Raw genomic sequence first — 21,629 nt, 5'->3', positions numbered from 1 at the left:
TGCCTGTGGTTCTGTATGGGTGTGAAACTTGGTCCCTGACATTAAGGGAGGAACATAGACTGAGGGTGTTTGAGAAGACGGTGTTGAGGAAAATATTTGGACCAAAGAGAGATGAAGTCACAGGAGGTTGGAGAAAACTGCATTATGAGGAGCTTCATAACTTGTACTCTTCTCCAAGTATAATTAGAATGATCAAGTCAAGGAGGATGAGGTGGGCAGGTCATGTAGCACGAATGGGGGAGACAAGGAATGTATATAGGATATTGGTGGGAAAGCCAGAAGGAAAGAGACCACAGGGAAGACCAAGGTGTAGGTGGGTGGACAATATTAGAATGGATCTTGGAGAAATAGGATGGGATGATGTGGATTGGATAGATCTGGCCCAGGATAGGGACCAGTGGAGGGCTCTTGTGAACACGCTGTTGAACCTTCGGGTTCCATAAAATGCTGGGAAATTCTTGAATAGCGGCTTCTCAAGAAGGGCTCAGCTCCATGAGTGAATAAGTAACACCAATAATTTGACCATTTGTTTTCTATAGATGTGAAACCCAGTGTCTTGCTTTAAGGGAAGAACATAAATTTTAAAGTGTTTTAAAAAAAGTTCTCAGGAAAACATAAGAACTAAGAAAACTGAAGTCATGGGGAGTGGAGTGTATCATATGAGAAAGTCAATGATTTGTGCAGGTAATATTCATATTCGTCTAGTATTGTTACTTAGGTAAATCACTGAAGTTATGACAGGCTTGTAAGCATGAGGAGAGACAAGAAATCCACTCAGAAGCCTGTTGAGAGACCTCATGAAAGGTATAACACATTAAAAGATATGGGACGATAATATTAAAATAGATCTTGGGAAGATGATTTGATGTGAACTGAATGATTATGTTGCCAGGGAGTTTGCGTGATAACTAGTTACAGTATATAGAGGAATGCATATTCATGTCTTTCATTTGACTGTCTTGACCTATATTAAATTCTTATCAACTCCCAGCAGTTGTAAGTTATGACTTGCATTGTTTTATAGATATAAATATCATGATGACTATCCAACTGGAAGTTGTCTGGCCCTCATCAATGGTGAAAACAGGTCTTTAATTGGCCACCTGGGAGCTGCCAATATGTATGAACCTTCAGATTTGTTGCAGCACATGCAAATACTGGATCAAGTAAATATAATATACATAGAGAGTTTTTTCATTAGCCATAGCTATGATGTAGCACTTATATTACTGAAATTATGCCAAGACAAAAAAATTGCTTTGGTTTTTAATATTGGTGCTATATATATGTGCACTGATTTTTCCAGTGAAGTTTCTCATCTTGCCATAAATGCCAATATCTTATTTGGAAACAAAGAAGAATTTAAGGCATTAGGCAAGGTAATGAATTTAGAATGTGAAAGTACATACAGTATTGCCCTAGCTCTGCATAGCATGAGCAATCACAGAGCACATGTTCTTAATACCTGTGAACTTGGACAATATTTAAACAAAATGGGGAAGATCATTGTCGTCACAGATGGGAAGGATCCAGTGATGTGTGTATATGGAAGTGCTTGCAATAAGCCTTCAGTTATAAAGTTTAATGTGCCATTTGTCAAGCAGGAGCTCATTAAAGATACAACAGGGGCTGGTGATTCCTTCATAGCAGGGTTCTTAGCAGGAGTGTTTGTACAGCACAACCTGGAAACATGTGTTGCATGGGGCTGCTGGACAGCACAGCAAGTAATTCAGCTTGTTGGTTGCCAGGTTCCTCCATACCCTTCAGATGGTATTGACAAAATCAAATACTGATCACTAATGTTGAAGTAAAATTGTTTATTTTGAAAAGAACATGAGTTAGTAATTGGAACACACATTTATATGGATCTGCATTCAATCAACACATAACCATACTTAAGCTGGTATGAGTTGAATGTTTTGTTTCTTAAATGCAATTGGTTATATCCTGTAGTTTGTTTTGAAAGCGGTTTGAATCACTGTCTGTTGCCCTTTTTTTCTGTCATTCTGAAACACCTGATCAGTATTTATATTAAATTTTTATTAATTGAAACTTTATTCTGTTATTATATCTCCTGTTAGTGCTCATTTCTCCAATGAAGTACTTTTGATACACAACAGAAATGGATGATATACATTACATGCCAGATCATTGCAGTCCACAGCCCAACTTTCTCAGATTTCAATGAAAATTGATAAGTATATAGACTCCATAGAAAACAGTAAGAAGGTAAGTTTATCCCAATACTTAATTATATAATTAAGCACTATGCTATGAGGGCATATGGGGGAATGGAGATAACAGTTCCACCATTCTTAACCTGAGCACTAGATGTAGGTGAGTGGTCAGTTTTACATCCATGCAGCTTTACTCTGAAGACAGAACCCCTAGTACCCACTGGATAGAAGTGTGGGTTGGGCCCAGAGCCCATCTGGGCTCTATGAAGAGGAAGATCTCTTTTTCCAGGAGTGAACCTTGGGTGTCCAGCCTGTAGTCTAGCCACTATACCAACTGATCTGTGCTTGCAAAATTTCAGCACACTACATCTTGCAGTTTTTGTTGAGCAGGGTCACAAAAATCATGAACAAATTGTTGGCAGGATGCGTCCACCAAAATTACCATAACTTTTGTTTTGTACCATCTACAGCAGTGGCCCACATTCATTCCCATTTCAGGTTATGTGGGATTTGTCATGGATAAAGTGGAACTGGGGCAGGTTTTCTACAAGTACTTTGGTTTCCTCTGCCAATTCTCATTCCACAAACTGATCCATAGCCATTAATCATCCTATCATTGATGCAATATAGTCTCATTACAGAAGCACTGTTAAACAGACTATTTACCAGCTACAGAGTTCCCATGGGGCTTGTTTATGTTTCACTGTCACCTGATGGAACATCTGACCTTCAGTTTCTCAGAAAATACAATTTTCTTCCTGCAAAAGGAATATATTTTGTTCATAATGTTGTGCTCTTTTAACAGAGAGGAAAATATGATCTTGGGAAAGCCATGGGATTGCTTCCAACATCATGACCTTGAAGATTCCCAGGACCCCTTCATTGAACCTGTTGCACATGTTTTCATTTCTAAAGCTGTGATTCGGCTCTCTGTAGAGTGTTACATGCTGTTGTTTACCCTGCATTCATCTCTCTTTCCTGATTCTTTGCAGCAGTATCAAGTGATATTGTTTACTTGTGACAGTGCATGTTTTTTTCTTAAGAAATACTTAGAATATACCTATAATGTGTTGCAAACCACTGAAGAAGCTGGACTTACTACTTACATAAAGAATTTAAGAAATGTTCATTCTTGGACTGATTGGGGGGGGGGTGGATACATCTCTAAAACAGGCGTACAAGGTGACAGGTGCAGAAAAATGGTTTCCCTATTACAGTTTGAATCCAATAACCTTTTGTTAGAGGGAGAGGATGACTCCTTGGATGAAATTGATAGTAGCAACAAAATAAACATATTTAGTAAAGAAACTCCTGTGCAGTTATTAAAACAAAGCTTTCCGAGTATATGCGAATTACTAGTCAAGCTGAAAAGAACTGGTGAAACAAAGTATACTATGACAAAGGTGGCAGAAAGTGGAAGTTCTGTAAGAAAAATGATCATCAGAATCCCATCTGATGAAGGAACAGTAGTTCCATCAGATCCTGATTTCTGTAATTCTGCAGCAATTAAAAGAAATATTGAGGCAACAACAAACAGAAGTGTCAGAGCTACCATTTGATTATTCTTCCAAAGGACTGCAGTATCAGGAAAAGAGAAGCATTTCCAGTTGGCAATGATTGTATGATACATACTACAACTAAACAGATGGTAAAGGAATATGGAATTCTGGCATCACAAAATCCAAAGCCTAGGAAAAGGCTGGACCCAGAAATAGCTTACAACTTTCACTGGATGAAGCAGAACTTTGTGCGTTAGATGTGGATTCTGTGAACACTAAGTGACTATTTTGCATATGTATGTACTCTGCAAGTGAGACCATGCTTCATCAGAAAAGAATGTCGAATGTGGATTAATTTCACCTTCAGTGACAGACTGTAGAAACCAACTGCAAAAATTAACCCTGCTAACTGTATCATGCGAATGGAAGCCATGGATTACTGTTGTTTTATAGGGTTTACGCTTCAGCAATTGTGTTGCCATTCTTCACTAGACTTTGGCGCTTCAGTCTCTTGAGCTAGACATTTCAGTAATTTTCTTGGTGTATATTCAAGTATGGCCCTTATGTCATCTAACTTCTCCTCAGTAAGCAGTCAGTGCTAATGTTTCTGTTTCTGGTCTATTAAGAGTCCCATTATTCTAAGTTTATTCACCAAATTGTGAATTGTTTGTCTGCTGGGAACTCTTTCATCACAAAATTTAAATAAAAAATTTTCACTGACACTTTCTAGCAGATCCGTATTTCACATTGGTGTTATACAGAAATACATGTTACTCCAAAGAATACTGCAAAGAATACAGCTAATGGAGCTGATAACTGCTGCCTACTGCTGACAAATCATAAACAAACTTCCATGCTTGCCGTGAAACGTAATGTCATCAAGCGGTCAACAAGTTAGTTATTTCCCTTCATTTGAAACATGTTGGCCATCAGGCATGCTGATTCATTGGCAAAAGTTGTATGTGCCTTGCACTGATGCATTGATTGCTGTGAAGCACAGAGCCATGAACTGGTCAACAAAGTTAAAAAATTGTCTGTATTAATAAATAAACATTTACATTGCTTTCTTAAAAAGCTATAATTCCTCCTGACCTGCCTTCTTGAATTTCTTATCTGTATACCTGATTCTCACAGCATTCTGTCATTTGTTTGGAGCAGCAAAATCCTATCTGCCTCACAGGCGTATCACCTCAGAAATGGACTCCTTCATTTTACCAGATGGGCAAAGGCCAGGAAGACTGCATTTCTGATAACATGCTGACATACAGAATACATAAAGGAACTGGAACAATTAGTATTTGTTACTATAACTTTTGCTACTCATACAGTTAATAAGTACTGGAATGTAACAATAACAGTAACAGTGGTGAAGATAAAATATGCAGGGTGATACCTGAGCACCTGCCACAAATTATTTAGCTGGCATGGTTAGAGGGACACATGCTATCTGTGTGAACTCATACCATGAGCGTTCAGATTGTGGCATGGTTACAGGCCAATAATCTATTTTTTCCAATATAACCTCAATAAATCTGCTGTATTAAATATTCAATCAGTTTTCACGTACGATACCCACGTGGAAGTGTGGAAAAGATTCCAGCATAAACTTTGACATGTTATAGTTCCAAACAGAAAAATAAAACTACCCATACATTCAAATAAATTTAGACAGCCAGGATCATCATTATTGGACATAAGAGAACCAAGTAAAAACACTGTTTATTGAAGAGAAAGTAGATGTCAGTGCTAGGCCTGAACATTCCGCTCAAGAATTAGTACAGACCTGGGTTTGAAGTTCCAGGTTTCCAAAAAGGGTGTTCACCACCTGAATGTGAGCATTTTATGGAGATGGAGGAATGTGTGCATAACAGTAGGGATCATTCTGGCATGTGCTGTGATCTGGTAGGTGTTGTTTTTGATTTGCTGGCCAATGGATTTGTTGACTTCACTGTGGATCTAACATATAGGGGAAGAGTTGGTGAAAGGAACTTGGGTCCCTTCACTGGATCAGCCAGACAATTTGTAGTAGGCTTTCAAGAGATACGGAAGGAATGTGGAATACTAGCTATATCATTAAATTATACCCAAGGGGATAATAGTGAAACCTACAGCAAAACAATCAAAAGGCTACAAATGCATGCTTGTTTAAAACATAAATCTTGACATCTGATATAGTATCTAAGTATGTCTGGATTATTCAACGCTGTAATGCAAATTCAAATTTCTGCCTTTTGAGTGATTTGCTCCAAAATCAGAAAAACACAATCAGTGTCAAATGTGAAGAATGGAAGATAATTTTGATCACAGCAATAATATTAAAACACCTGCATGACTGACAGTACCAGCTGTCACATAAACTGGGCACAGAAAAGTCTGTAGTGAGTGGTTGAAAACTATGGACTTTTGCAGAGACAGAAACATCACTGCCGATTATCTAATACATTCAAATCCATCTGAATATTCATTTGACTACACATGCAGTCCAGCCATTTTACCAGTGGTTTCTGAAGTAATATTTTTGGAACATACTTTAAAATATCAATGTCTCAATTAGTTACTGTTCTAATATATTGTTTAAACTGTCCCTTATCAAGTGTGAGCCATCTACCAACTATGACACACTGCAAGAAATGCTGAACCATCATGTGTGAATATTTAACAGAGGAAATATTATATCAAAGGAATGTTATAGTCTTCTGGGATCCTATCCCCTCTTCTGCCATTGAGTTGGTGGAAGCAGGTTCCTCTGAAATGTTGGTTAAGAAACTACGTGTCATCACATCCCAGAAGACCACAATATTCATATTCACTGCTCTCAGAACTTCAAATCTCACATATATCAGAAGATTATGAATGTTATGGTCACTGTCTAAGTACACATTACTTAAAATAAACAATAAATGTATAATATGCAGTGACAAGCTGGAAACTATACACCAAGTCAAAAGAGCGGTATATGTCTGACATCAGCATTACATATGGACAATCATAACAACGTTGCTAAGTTGGTTAGCCAAGTTTTATCAAAGGAATATAAACCACACTTTTATGTACAAATCAGAGCCTGTATTAGGGAATATATACATTAACCATAATCGAACTAACACACAGAAAAAAGATAAATATCTGACAATCAATAAAACATCACCCTTCATCATAAGATAACACACTGCTCACTGCTACTGAAATGCCTCCCAGAAATAATTAAAAAAAAACAAGCTTCAGAAAACATATTTATCGATACTGGTAGAAGGTTAACAAGATGCAGCATAAATATCATCTAATGACTGTACCATTCCATCCACCATGCAGATAGTACAAGTATGCAAGTTTTCAGGTTATCACAGCAGTAATTCTTCAGCCTGTAGTCTTCTATGTTTAACCTAAAAGACTGCACAGTATCACAACCAAGCAAACACAATTTGAGCATTGAAGAAGCTTTGTAACATCATGAAAGTCTATATTAATTCATGTACATTCATAGTAATGAAGAAAATAATGTGTTACTTACTTCAGTACTGGTACTGGTACATACAGTTTGGTATAGTTCACTATAGACAAGTACCACATATTGTATGCTGAATTGAAATAAATGATGATAAAACATAGTAATAATATTAACTGAAGTAACTACCAAGAGCAATTTTCTAATCATAAGTATCAATAAATTATGTGACTACATTTCCTCTAATGTTCTACATTTACACGTCAGTTTAATAAGTAAGTGGTGTTCACTATAGTAGTGGCCATAACAGTTTTTAAATAACTGAAGAAAGGAAGAGCTTATGTATTCAGATCACAATTTGAACGTTACTGTCAAAAGTATGCATTCTAAAAGTTCAAAATTCATACTCTATACTTTTGTATTTTTACGAGTACTTTGTGGTTCAGAATATCTCTAAAATGTGAGCTTTATATCTCAGAAGACCATATTATTTAAAACACATTTAATTTATTACACTGCAATGGAGAAAACTTTGATATGATAAAGTAGGCATATGCTGTACAGTTAAAATGGAGACAAGAGGCTACAAATAAAAAACAGCACTTCATATAGACCACAGTGTTGTATTAGTAACTCATCACAGACAGAAATGTTTACAACTAGATTATATACCTTTTGTGGACACAGATACAACATGACAGCTCATGAGATGGTAGAAAAGGACAGGGGGCTAAAACACCTCACCCAGGTGGATGGATAAGGATGATGATGATGATGATGTATACTGCTACATGTTTCATAGTACCTTGCTTTGAAGTACTCCCTCCTTTGTAAACTATTGAATATTTCTAGAACACAGCTTTAACAACTTACATATGCCTCTAAAGGTTTTAGGTGGAATGTGGACATGTTTCTATCTCTGGTAATCAAGTATGTTTCTGTTTTATCTTTCCATTCTCTTTCGGATAAATGTGGATCACTTGCATGGGAATGCAGGTGCAGCTGTCTGAATGCAAGTATTTCAACACAAATTCTAACATTATTATGAAATGTAACTAAAACTAAGTGGTTGTACTTACTATCTCTATACTATACATAGAATACTCTGTCAATTAATTTCTCTATACTACAAGATTGTGACCATAATATTTTCAACAATTTGATGGCACTTCTCACTTAAAACATTGTTTCAGCTACAGTGGAACTTCAATTCAAGATTTTCCTCATTTAATGTTCAATTCCAATGATCCCATATCAATAACCTCAGTTACTTTTCCACCACTTAAGATTTACTCAGTTTAGTATTGAAATCTACACTCCTCAAGGGAACCTGAAATGGGGGTTTCACTATATTTAGATTCTTTGGTATACAGTTAAACATAATGTTTTGATCATATAAGTTTCATATCGATGTAAACCAACATAAAAGCAAAGAACACTGCTGTTGTAACACAACTGCCTTCAGAGATGTATTTAAGATTGAATTGCTAACACATAATTGAAACATTCCTTCCTTAATGTCAGCAAACTTTCATTCAAGGATATCATTGCCAACAACTTTCAGTTTCTCTTGTACAGATTTTGTTTGCAGTAAATATGAACAGTGCCAGTATATCTGTGTAGAAGTTCTGACAAGCATATATGTATTTAGATGTTTATTATTACAAGGGTTTATAAATTTGTGTGTATGTATAAACAACATTATTCTTACAAATGTAAATAGAGAGCTCATATATTTAGAATGGTATAATACAAATTAATAAACCAGAAAGAACTGAATGACAGCTGTTCGAAAGAAGAGTATCTTATGCTTGTTTTCTCTTATTTGACATAAGAGAAACTGTTAATGAGCTACAAATCATATTCAACCTCTGGCTTCTGAAGAAATGTTTCTTGAATAACTCATACTGCTATCATGAATACTAACAAAATTTCCAACATGAAAGGTCCAATATAGGGATGAAAATTACATCTTGTGCTTTCTGCTTATGCTGACCCATATATGCTCTTAATGCCTCATATTTATCCCACTGGCATTGTGTCTTGACTTCACTCAAAATAGCTGCAGTCTTGACACTGAAAGCATCATTAAATAATCTATGAAAAGAAAACTTCACAATACATGGCTCAAAATTATCAAGAACTTTTAACTGGGTATATATCTACTGTCTAATGAACAAACTATTTCAGCAATTGTCTGATGTTGCAAAACCATGAAAAGAGCTAAAATCACCCAAACGGGTGGACTAACAGCAGCCATAAAAGTAGACCAAAAGTAATTTTATGTACAAACTCATAGTTTTCAAAGACAGTTGATTATCTTATATGTGTAGCATATTACTTTACCATGTTTTATGAGTTTCATAATTGAGTATCTGTCTACCATTACTAGCCTTTAAAATACTCCAGTTTTTACTTCTTATCAGTCCGTCTCTTGTCAGAATCACCATCACTTGCAGGTGGCTCCTCTCTCACTACAGTTATCATCCTAAGCATTAACACAGCTAACACTTTATCCAATGGATCCATGAAACCTCGTTGCATCCATTTGGGAATTGTTGTTCTGGCATGTGAGAACCCAAGTTTTTGAAGAATGTAGTCTATGCCATATGGCTCTATACTCTTACCAGCCCAGGAAAGAAGCCTGTAAATCACCACAGCACACAAGGAAAAATTACAAGACAGAATATCATGAGTACACTAATTCCTGTAGGAATGTGGGTTTATATTTCCAAAAATGTAGCACTGTGCAAACCTATGTTTGGAAAACTTAATCACTACAACAGAAGATGGGATCAAGAGCACTTATTTCCAAATCTGTGTTCCAGAAGTCCTGAAATTACATTTAGCATCATCAGGTTAGCAGATAAATTTCAGTAAAATAAAAATGAATAAAATGTATTCTGTCTCAAATTGTATCTTTTAAACTGAAGGTCCAGTCCAGGAATGTGTGAATTCTGAACACCTTCTGAGTGTGGATGATAGGTCATTGAATATTTGCCTCAGCATAGATAACATCAGCAGGGCTTCAGTAGTGTAACCCTGGCATGCCTCACTGGTACTAAAGACATGATTTCACATTCAGAAATTGTCACTTTTTTACACCATGCTAAAACATACAGAATGCTTAAATAACAGAGAAGGCATGAACTGACCTGAATGTGTATTTGCATGTCTTATTCATATTTTGTGCTTAACTCTTAACACTTTGCGGACCGGTGATTTAAATATTTAAATCACCCTGGGGACCGGCATTATTAAACCTACTACCCTAACATGTGCACTGTTCATTTTAAAAATTAATATAAAACCTCCTAATTAATTTTATGAACTAAAATCTTCGGAGGACACTTACCAATGCTCCTAGAAGTGCTTGAGAATGTGATATTTCTGGAAACATTCCCCTTTGTGAAGTGGCATTACACAGAGCTTGCAATATACACATATTCCTTCTTTTTGTGAACTGTGCAAACATGGCATTGCCTAGAAGGATGTTTCCCCTTGGAATGTTCACTCTTCACAATTTTCACGAGGGTATGTTTCTGCATATCACCTTAGAGTCGCCCTGGAGGGTCCACATGAGGCCTGTGTGGGGTGGGAGTTGATGGGCCCTGTTGCACTAAGTCTGTGACTGACTCTGGTTTTGCCGCCACCATCTGGTCTGTAGCCCAGGCGTTTGCCACATTCATCAGAAATGCTTTGTATTTCAATTTTGAATCAGGGTTTAGATTTTTGTGATTTTTTTAGATTTTTTACTGTCCCCACAATGTTATTATCCCCATTATCGTCAGAGCTACTGTCACTTTTACTGTCTGTGGCCACAATTCTTTGTTCTCCCCTGTCACTGCCGCTCTCTGAATCACCATGACTCCGCATCTCACAAGGCAGGTGTCCTTGTCCATATCCCACCACTAACTACTGGCTGATACATACAGCTCAAAGAGCAGCAAAGCATTTTCCTTTATAGTGGGTTAAGAAAACAGCGAGATCAAGTTACTGACAAGTAAGCAAACATTCCAGAGTTTTATTACGCAGTTGCGTGCAACTTGGGTGGTGCCACAGCAAGGTATAGTGTGTTACAACCTCACGTGTCCTAAAATCATGGTATCATGCGACCGGTCCGCCACGTTTAAAAGCCAAAAGCATGATATCATGCAACCGGTTCTCAATGTGTTAAGAATGTGACATTTACCTTATGTGAAATTCTTCTATTTTTTTGGGGAGGTGTGCCTCTGTAAGACAGATGTGGCCTGATTGACAGTACATGTACTTTAATTCCATACTGAAGTATTCAATCAGCTTCCCTTGATTCACTACTTACGAAACTGACTCGAGAATCAAATTATAATGAAACTTCATCTCTTTCCCATAACACATCTACGAAAAACTGGATTATGATGAAACATAATCCAGTTCCCCCCACAACACATGGACATACATGTACTCACACGTCTGTGTGTGTACTCACATACACACCAAATGCAACTCACCTGACAGTTGGTTCCAGATGCCATGTCTTGCAGTGATAATTTCTCCAGTCTTTTGTGAACATTTCAACTGGATCAAAAGCTTTTCGTTTTTTCTCTTCATCACTGGTAGCCCCGCTTATGCCTACTGCTCCAGTGTTTGCACTAGAGCCCTCTCTGCTGCGCTTCTCAGGATCAGGACTTTGAGCTCTTGCTCCAGGACCCATGGATCCAGTCTGCAAAACAATTCCTCTAATTTACATTTTCCATGAACCAATGCTGTGTTGTAATAACACTCTAAAGGTACCTGACTGACTGATTTACTGAACTGTATTTGTGTTTCATATTTCCTACTGTTTGAAGTATGGTTAATATGCACAGTATTTTAGGGTTGGCCAAACTCCTTAGTGGTGGTGGTCAGTATTGAACCCAAAACTCTTTCAGGATTAATCTCACATCTTGACCAATAGAAGACTGAGGTTAGCATAAAAGATTAGTATTCAAAGAACTGGAGGTCTGATCCTATATGTAATACTAATACACAATATTTGCAGTAAATATACAAGACAACCCAGCATGCTGTGTATATTAAATAGACATCAGATAATGAAAAAGTCCAACATAATTACAGTTCAGTGTTTTTTTATACAAGTCTTAGTTCTAAAGTAGCAATTTCAACTTTATTTATAAGTGTTTAATTATTTCTAAAATAGTTACTTCAGATATATGTATCATAAAAATAACCATGAATGTACATACAGAAAGCTTTATACTAATTAAAAATCAATGCATATTCATTAAGATTCTGTCCAAATACAGTATCTAGTTGTGAGGAATATATAACTAAGAGTAAAAAAATTAAAGTTTTCAAACAAAAAATAAACATCTTATTTAAAAGTTCGTGACGATACATTAGTACAAATATTATACTTCTGGACGATATCCATGGTCTTGTTTTCTAAAAACACTGTCCTGTTTGTTTTTCAAAACAGCGTTTCAGAGACTGGATTCTGTCTCCATCTTCAGGTAAAACCTACAAAGTTGGGCCTAATCGATAGAGCTAATCCTTATCTCCGATTGATAGTGCCTAACTGAGTAGGTCTTACCTGAAGATGGAGAAAGAATTTAGTCTCCTAAACACTGTGTTTTGAAAAATAAATAGGACGGTGTTTTTAAGAAACAGGATGATGGATAATGTCCAGAAACATCTTACTCTTCTAAAAGAAATTAGAAGCTGCACACTATTAAACCATAACCACGTAGTGAAACGTATGTGACGACAATTATACATACCACTCTTTCTTTCTCCTTGACATATGATGTAATGAGATCATGAAGGAAGAAAAATGCCTCAGCATCTACAGTTACAAAGATGTGATCCTCAAATTCAGTGATGAAACTGCACTCAACCACAGGTTTTTGACCTGCAATAATATCACAGAAAAATTAACTGTATGTCATGTTGTGTGATATTACATAACTAGAAGACATTATGAATATTAAACTAATAAACAAAATGACACAGTAATCAATGACCCATATTGTGGAGATGTGGCATTCAAAATTACAAATTTTACAATTGTAACATGTTATTTGGTACCAAACTACATAGTACCAAAAGTCAAAAGTCCAATCTTGATATTTTGTTTCAAATAACAACTGTAACAGAATATTCTAGCAGGAACAGTTCCAAACATCATCACGTTTTCATTCTCATACCATTACTAGTTAAATTCACCCCTTAAAATCTGGTTGCCAATTCCCTATTCCTGTATGAGTAAGACTGGCATACCAATAACATCTGGAGTCTTTGCAGCTTGTAGATGTTCAGTCTTGAGATGCAGCTGAAGTGATGGCAGTGCAAATATCACTTCTCTTGTGTGGTTTGGATCTTGTAGCTTGCTGCTACTGCTACTCCGAGACCTCTGCTGCTCTGAAGAGCTCTCCAGTCTCTCCCTTTCTAGACTTGGGAACCGATCCACTGCTGCAAATAAATTATATTCACAATTTAAATATCTCTTCTATACCTTTCTAAAATGACTCTCACTCACTCACCCGCTCACCCTATGGTACAGATCTTATATGGAAGACTGACAGTTATTAACTTGGCCAAGAAATTTCCTACTTTTATTTAACTGAAAGGTTCAATACTGCATTCACAAAAGTCAGACACTGATCCTACAGTGGGCCAATTCAATCTGTTACTTTCACTTCCCTAAAATAATGTTTAATACCATTCTCTCATCTACGCCTAGGTCTTCCAAGCAGTCTCCTTCATTTTGACTTCCTGATAAAAATTGTGCATGCATTTCTGAACAGAACGCTTTTCCTAATTAGAACATCAAATTCATAATCTATTTAGTTCAATCGAAATAAATTTTGGCACTTTCAAAAAATTAGGTACGTGCTATTATAAGACTTAGGTGTAAGGTCCATAGTCTGGATGGAGATAAAAATCCAATTTCTTCAGCTATAATATTTTTGTCACATGTAGGGTGTAAGTAATTACATTATTACAGTGTGTGTTCTAATACGAGAGACTAATTTATTTATTTAAATATTTGTATTTCTCTTCTTTTCATCCATTTAATGGTATGCAAAGCTTATAAATTAATAATTATAGATCACATCTGTCTTGATGTCACAGCTGCTCAGTCACTTTGCAGTGTTATGTCCAAGTGATAAGATTACTTTAACACCCTATGAATTAATCCAGTGCCATTCTCTGATGGCTGTCTGCCCCTTTAGGTAGAATCAGCAACTTGGAATCATTAACTTATTGAACAATAGGTGTAGCATTCTGGAATGTTAAGACTTATGAGTATTTTATATGTGAACTTGAGTATACAGTACTAAGTAGTACAACATCGGCTAAAATGAGAAAAAAAATTGAAGTTATTTATGATGCTACTGCTGCTGCTACTAGAAAAATAAACACAAAAATCCATAAAAATTAGCAAAATCTTACACAGTTTTGTGGAAATTTAAATGCTAGTGTAGTTCCTGATGATCAATAAATCATATTTAGGGTTCATAATGTGTATGTATTAACAGTCTTCAAGCGCATACACTCTCATTTACCATGTCTACACTACATGTTTCGGCAGTATGCTGCCATCTTCAGGTGTATCGATCCATCAACCATTTCACTGCTTGCCTTTATATGTCCATTTACAAATAATATTAAATGTGTGTACGTCCTTATATAATAATAAAGTTTATGTATTTAAAACTTGTTAAAACCTATTGTCTCATACGTCATATTTTAAATTCGTGTGTGTTATTGATCATCCACATGGGAGTTGTTCTTTTTATGTTTCTAATGTTGTGTGTATATTATGTCTTATGATGTGTTCTACTCTTGTGGCTGCGTGCGTTGTATTGTTGGATGTGTGTGTGTGTATGACGTATGAGATAATAGGTTTTAACAAGTTTCAAATACATAAACTTTATTATTATATAAGGACGTGTACAAATGTAATATTATTTATAAATGGACATATAAAGGCAAGCAGTGAAATGGTCGATGGATCGATACACCTGAAGATGGCAGCATACTGCCGAAACATGTAGTGTAGAAGTGGTAAATGAGACTGTATGCACTTGAAGACTGTTAATACATACACATTATGAATATGAATCAGTGCAACAGGATGCTAAAATACAACATATTTAGGGTTTACTGACACTATACCACACATGCATCTGAAGATAAAATTTCATGTTGCAAATTCTGGTTCTTGCTACAGAAAATTAATAACAGATGGTGAAGATTAATTTAATTTATGAATGAGTTAATGCCAATGAATGAATTAATGCTAAGACTGTGTTCAGAGCATGAGAATTTGGAGGTTGAAACATTCCTAAACTACATTTTTTTATTTCATAATAGGATTTAACCATTATCTATCCTACCATCAATTTCACTGTTAGCAAATGCGTAATGGAACCATTCTTGCAGAGTACGAAACTGTGGAGGGAATAACACATTGCGACTCAGGCGGCACACAGTAGCCATACTATGGTGCTGAGCATGCGGCTGTTCTGCCATCATGCCCAAACTGAACGTCAGTGTCTGGACCACATGAACATCGAGCTGCTCACTCACTAAGAAAGGAAACACAGATATATCAAATTGAGGTTTTCATGGCAGTGAAGATTCATACTATGGTCTCTTAGGTTATGACACTGTGTGATCTGGTAGGTAGGTACCACTTCAGAGGAACATAACCTAAAAGACCAAAATATAAACAAAAACATTATCACATTTGAAGGATGTGAGGTAATTATATGGTTTCTCATTGTCTTCATACTGATCAAGTGGGATTTCTAAAACTGCATCTTCCTTGTTTAGAAGGATCAAATCCTTGGGCAGCTACCTGATCCAGGTTATTTCAGGTTTCCCTTCATTAGCTGTGGTATCATTGTTCTCTGGCCTTTAACTGATCTAATTTACCATCCAATTAGGAAAGACAAGACAAATAATCTGATAGTAGGTGACTGATGTATTAAAAGTCTTATCTTGGTATTTGCATGGACAGAGCAGTGGAAACCATTGTAAACCTCAGAAAAGATGATCGCTCAGCCAAGATTTTAAATTTACCTTGACATCTGATTATGTTTTGCTTACATCATCCAGAAGACTGCAGGGATTGTAATACATACAAAGAGTGTAGCTGGCAGGAAGAAACTTACTCAACATAGACCCTTGTTTCCATAGCCTCTGCGTGTGTCTTCATGTATGTATATATGTATGGTCAGGATGTTGGTACTTTATTTATAGAAAATTTACATATTCTTAATTAATTATTTTTCATTTAAGCTGTAGATAATGCTGCCAGGTGCAACAATACTGATCCTTCTAAAACTGAAAGATGTTGCATTTAGACAACATCCAACACCTAAAAAATGTTAATGTAAACATCAAATAGCGAAATTCAGGAAATAAAAATCATACATATTGGTGAAACAGAAATGGGAAATACACTGTATCCTATAACTTATATAGTAATTTCATTCCCAAGAGTGGCTATGTAATTCAGAACTGTGGAACTTCAAATTTTTGTTATTCCTCTGGTTTCATTCCCTTTAATTTTCATTAAATATAAGTAATTCAATTAACTTTAATGTTTTTAATTTTAACCTCTTACAATTTTTTTTTTGTTTCTGACAAATAATTTTATTAATTATTACTCTTCATTAGAAAATTAAATAGCATAATTTGTATGAATTCATGTTAAGACAAAATTCATCAATCTGAAATGGTGAAAGCTGCAGGATAACTTTATTAATGTAGACTTCCTTCACAGCAATGCATGATCAGGCATTTCCCTTTTATGAGCAACTTATAGAACTGAGAATAAATTGAACCAGTAGCCATAAACATCTCTGTTTTAGCAAAAAGTAGGCACTTTTTCACTGAGTAAGTGTTTGTGATGAATTCTAACCAGGGTTCTCAGAATTACCAAAATCTGATCATTCTGAGAGAATTTATTGTAAGTGTACAGATGATGACAGGAAATCAGCATGTGAAATGAATCTAAAAAGGAACATGAATAGCCTGCCTACTATTTTGTAATTTTTGAGGCCAGACTCTCTTTTATATCCATACATACCAATGGTTGAAGAAACGGTTTCTCTTGCCTTATACTTTACATTCACACACCCAATTCACTCACTCACCAACCCACATATGGAACCTACAAGTCCATACTTGTCACAGCAAAGGCCTACCACTTATTACAAGACCTATATTGAAGCTGCCTTAATCCATTCAACATCATACACTAATTCCTTAACTCTCAAGCATATTAAAATCTCTGACACACAATTTTCAATATTCTACACTTACATTCTGGTGATGGAATCTCTTGGGCTTCTGTTGCAAATGAAATGCATGGTTCTTTTAGTGAAAACAATGCCCATGATTTTGATTTGAAATTGATGCCGTGGAAGCAAGCTAATGAAATGTTGTTTCCATGAAGTTCCATTGTTCCTCCTAGTATAGTACCAGACATAGGCAGTGGAAAACTGAGGGTAGACAGATGTAGGCCACCAACTTGACCCAAAACACGTTGCCAGTGACGATGGTGTCTTGCATCTTGCACAGCAGAGCTTACCCAGCTATGAAAACATGCTGTTAGAAACACACAGAGAAGTGTTTGGTGAAACAATTATAGTACCACAAATGACTTAATATATTCATTTAATTTACTTTCATTGGTGTTTATCTTTTACTTCAGATTTCATATAAATAACAGTCACAGAACATTTTAATTCAATATTTTTCATGACCCTCAGCCCTGTATCTTTTGCATCTGTTTTGCAGTTCTATAGTTGGATCTGAGATTCTCACAACAGTGACTATGAAGGGTGCAGGTTTCTGGGCTTTCTAAACTACATGACATTACAACCTAGAAGACTGTATTATTCAGTTCTAGAGTCACTTTACATGTATTGATAAACAGACAGATGGCGAGAAATAATGAAATTAATAGGTGCTCTGCAGCACTGGGAATGATCCAAAAAATGAAAATGTATCAGTTTAGAAAGAGTCCTGTCCTGTTACATACTGGTACCATCAGTATTAAACATGAACAGCCACCCACCACAATTTACAATTTCTGTCATAATATCCACCTACTATGGGGCACATGGTAGCATAGTTGGTTGAGACACTACGCTACAAGCTGGAAGGTCATGGGTTTGAGTCCCGATGAGGTCACTGGATTTTTGAAGAAGCACCTAATTCTTTTAGATGTATTATGGTCCTGGGGCTGACTCAGCCTCTAACAAAAAAGAGTACCAGGCATCTTCCTGGGGGTAAAGGGCTGCCGGTGCTGATAACTTCTCTGCCATCTGTGAGCTAACTGTCTAGAAAATGTGGGAGCCTCGATGTCCCACAACCCAATGGGCCTCCATGGCCTGTTACAGGGCTAGCTTTACCTTTTACTTTATCCAGCTACTATATGAAACTATTCAAGATTTCTGTTCAAATAAAATTTGAGTTTGGCTAACGGTAGTTCTGTAATCTTAAATTAATTTTGCTGGATTTCCTTTTTGTGAAACTGCTAACTTACCACTGCTTTGTTTTCAAGCAGTATCTTTCAGTACAGCATGAACATTTCCAGTGGCAAATGAGAACTGCTCACACATATGAGAAAAGCTGGAGGAGAACTAAATGTAAAGACTCCCTCTTTGTTGGACCCAGTAGACTGAAGTATGGCATCTAATCCACTTTAGTGTGTGACCAAGAAGGGACAACAGAATGTTTACAGAATAATAAAAAAGGAAGTATTGTTGGAATTCTAACCATCTCCACCAGATTTTTTCTTTGCATGAGGCTGCTTCTTCTTGAAACTGCTGTTCTTGGAATGTGTCCGTGGCTGGAGGCTTGAAAACACACGCTTGCTGCTTTTGAACTGTTGAGAGAAAAATTCCTCTAGCTTGTAGAACATTTTCAGTAGATCAGCTGTAGTTGACTTTGAGATCATTAGTTGCAGCTGATCCCAACCCAAGTCTCCATGCATGAATATCATTGCTGGCCTGTTATACAGTATGTAAAAAAAGTTAACCATTAATTGTAATGTACAGGAAGGCATGCTACCACACCATGGTATAAGGTTACAATTATTGTTGTGTGTAACCACCAAGGAATAAAAGCATACAAGGACAGTGGATTTACAAGTTGTTTGTTTTAAGCTCTCTGCTGAGATAATCAAGTGTACTTGAATTCATCCTTGCTGCAGTTAAGCAGATTCATTTAAAATCTTATATAACTGTATTTTGTGGGTTACGTTTATGCTACGTTTTTACAAAATTATCTAAATCTTCTGCTATCTTTTGGGAAGTTTGAACTGGGTTAGTTCATATTTGCTACAGAATCATACATTACAGAAATAAGGCATATTTTAAAATTGTTTTATCAAACATGTTGCATCATGGCATCCATGAAACCTAACTCGGCCAAATATATAGACTGGAAAATATTTATGACACTGTCTCTCCTACATCTGATACACATACACATGAATTATGTATTACACTGAAACTGACCAAACAACCAACTCTATTGTTGCATGGGGACACTGATTTCAGTATCAGATTACTGAATAAAATTAAATAGTTTAAAAAATGATTTTATTAGTAAAATCTAACTAGTCACCTTCCCTAGTGGGGAAAGTTTTGAAACAAGTTATACTGATCATCTTGGACATGTCACAAAACATAATGCTGACGCCTGTTGTCACTGGCTGAGTTTGTTAACACATAAAACCATGGAGAAGTTACCATGTTGCAAAACACCAGTGGAAGACCACCAGACTTATGTGGAAATATTCAGTAACAATTAGAAAATATTATGAAAACAATGGGATGGTCAGACATATCATTATCAAGTACATATACCTGTGCTTGCCACTCCCAAAATAACTTCACTTTTCATCCTGAGTACCCCCCAGTCCATGCCAGATACAACATTACTTTCAGAGTGAAAGTCAGTGCTGTACCAGCTTAGACAGTGATTATAGCTGAAGTCAAGGTTTGTTCAATTGTATTAAATCTTGTGTAATAAAGTAGTTGTTATGCTACTTCTCTGGAGCTTTTGCACTACATACATTCCAGCCACTGCTCGACCAAGCTGATCACAGAATCCACAATACCTTGCCTGGGAGATGGGGTATATGACGCTATGATAGCATACCATGAAGGTTCAATGCCACTAATAAGAATGCTTATGACTCGGTATAATCCTAAGCCAATTCCATACATGAAGATTTCAAACCTCCTTGTGGAAACAGATTTGGATATCAGATTTTAGTGACAGTGAGTTAAAATACAAGGACTGAGTCATCAGGTAGTGAATATGAAACAATTGCTAATAACAGTTCAGCACTGGAGGATCCACCACAGCAACTACTAGAGAAGCAGTGAAAAGATTAATATTACTGTGTCAACTGCATATAAAATATAGCAATGAGTAAGAAATTTCATTATTACAAATAATGAGTTTAGAAGGGTGACTAGAAAAGCAGTCATAGCCTATTTTAAGGTACTAATCCAGAATTTGTGTGGAGGGACTGATGAAAATGATGAAAAATCTTTGTTTGGATAGCAGAATGTATACAGATTTAGACTAGTAATAAGCAAGAGTGTTAATGACATAAAGTGTGAAGGAGACAAAAAATTCCATGCATTTGTCATTCTGAAATTTGATGGAGGTGAGTGGTCAACTTGACACTATGGCTATTTAATCTCTATAAAAGACACCTATCAGATAGGAGACTAACTGTGTTCTCAGAAGTGTTCTGGGTGGTACAACACTGGAAAAGGCACTATTCCAGCAATTGCACAGAGACTCTGAGGAAGATTATGATAAACCTCCATCAGGATGGCTGAACTGAAGCCAGTCCCTCCTAAATATGAAGGAGCGTTAACTAACCGATCCTTTGAGTTAGATGAATTAACATATGTATATAACATAGTCAAATATTTCATATATAGCTGTAAGCAGTACAGCTTAGCAACTTCAGCCTTAAATATTTCCCAATGCTTTAAAATAAATCTTAGCACTAATAACTAAACTTGTAACTTGGAACAACTGAGCTATAATCTCTTGCCATGTCATGTTCATAACTTCACCTCAGTGGATATCAGCACTAACCTCCTGGTAGGAATGAAGTTTTCTGAAGTTTTCTTGTTATGATTAATCTTCCATTCATCACGAAGGGACACAGCCAGTGAACTGACCCGGCACATGAGCACACCAGTTCCCATGTAATCAAGGCGCAGCTCTAATGCAAACAGTTTAAGTCCAACAGTATGATCTGGTTCTGTACCTGGGTCTTCTCTGATATGAACTGAAATATGCAATGGTTAAGCAGAATTACATTTTTTTTTCAAAATACAATAAGAACATTCATCTTCAAGTAATGATATGTTTCAAATAGAAATAAAAAATGAATATGAATATTCTGTTAGATGCATATAAGACAGGAAACAACATTTTGGGGACTTTAGTAACGTGAAAGTATGTATAAAACTT

The 21,629-nt window shown here is 36.2% G+C and overlaps 2 protein-coding genes across 7 annotated transcripts in view; one reads left to right on the top strand and one right to left on the bottom strand.

Annotated features, from left to right (window-relative positions):
• Positions 1 to 15,635, top strand: part of LOC111873090 (adenosine kinase) — an 18,911-nt gene extending 3,276 nt beyond the window's left edge. The window contains exons 3-5 of one of the 6 annotated variants that reach the window (XM_033754958.1): positions 1,025 to 1,166; positions 2,121 to 2,229; positions 15,549 to 15,635. In XM_033754958.1, the coding sequence (XP_033610849.1) occupies positions 1,025 to 1,166; positions 2,121 to 2,195 (217 nt within the window). In that variant the 3' untranslated portion in view covers positions 2,196 to 2,229; positions 15,549 to 15,635. Of the gene's footprint in view, positions 1 to 1,024; positions 1,167 to 2,081; positions 2,230 to 3,750; positions 3,765 to 4,810; positions 9,199 to 15,548 lie in introns of those variants that run through there. The other 5 variants (XM_033754959.1, XM_033754960.1, XM_023867499.2 and 2 more) reach the window with 5 other exon arrangements.
• LOC111873092 (transmembrane protein KIAA1109) overlaps positions 7,725 to 21,629 on the bottom strand; it is a 169,575-nt gene continuing 155,670 nt past the window's right edge. Inside the window, 8 exon segments of the mRNA XM_033754961.1 lie at positions 7,725 to 9,765; positions 11,612 to 11,823; positions 12,881 to 13,011; positions 13,380 to 13,571; positions 15,503 to 15,694; positions 17,439 to 17,723; positions 18,900 to 19,132; positions 21,249 to 21,444. Of these exon segments, the coding sequence (XP_033610852.1) occupies positions 9,534 to 9,765; positions 11,612 to 11,823; positions 12,881 to 13,011; positions 13,380 to 13,571; positions 15,503 to 15,694; positions 17,439 to 17,723; positions 18,900 to 19,132; positions 21,249 to 21,444 (1,673 nt within the window). The 3' untranslated portion in view covers positions 7,725 to 9,533.

This window comes from Cryptotermes secundus, unplaced genomic scaffold (assembly GCF_002891405.2).
Source record: "Cryptotermes secundus unplaced genomic scaffold, Csec_1.0 scaffold120, whole genome shotgun sequence".
Classification (NCBI taxonomy): domain Eukaryota; kingdom Metazoa; phylum Arthropoda; class Insecta; order Blattodea; family Kalotermitidae; genus Cryptotermes; species Cryptotermes secundus.
The sequence above is the reverse complement of the archived record's forward strand: the minus strand, read 5'-3'. Positions and strand labels throughout refer to the sequence as shown.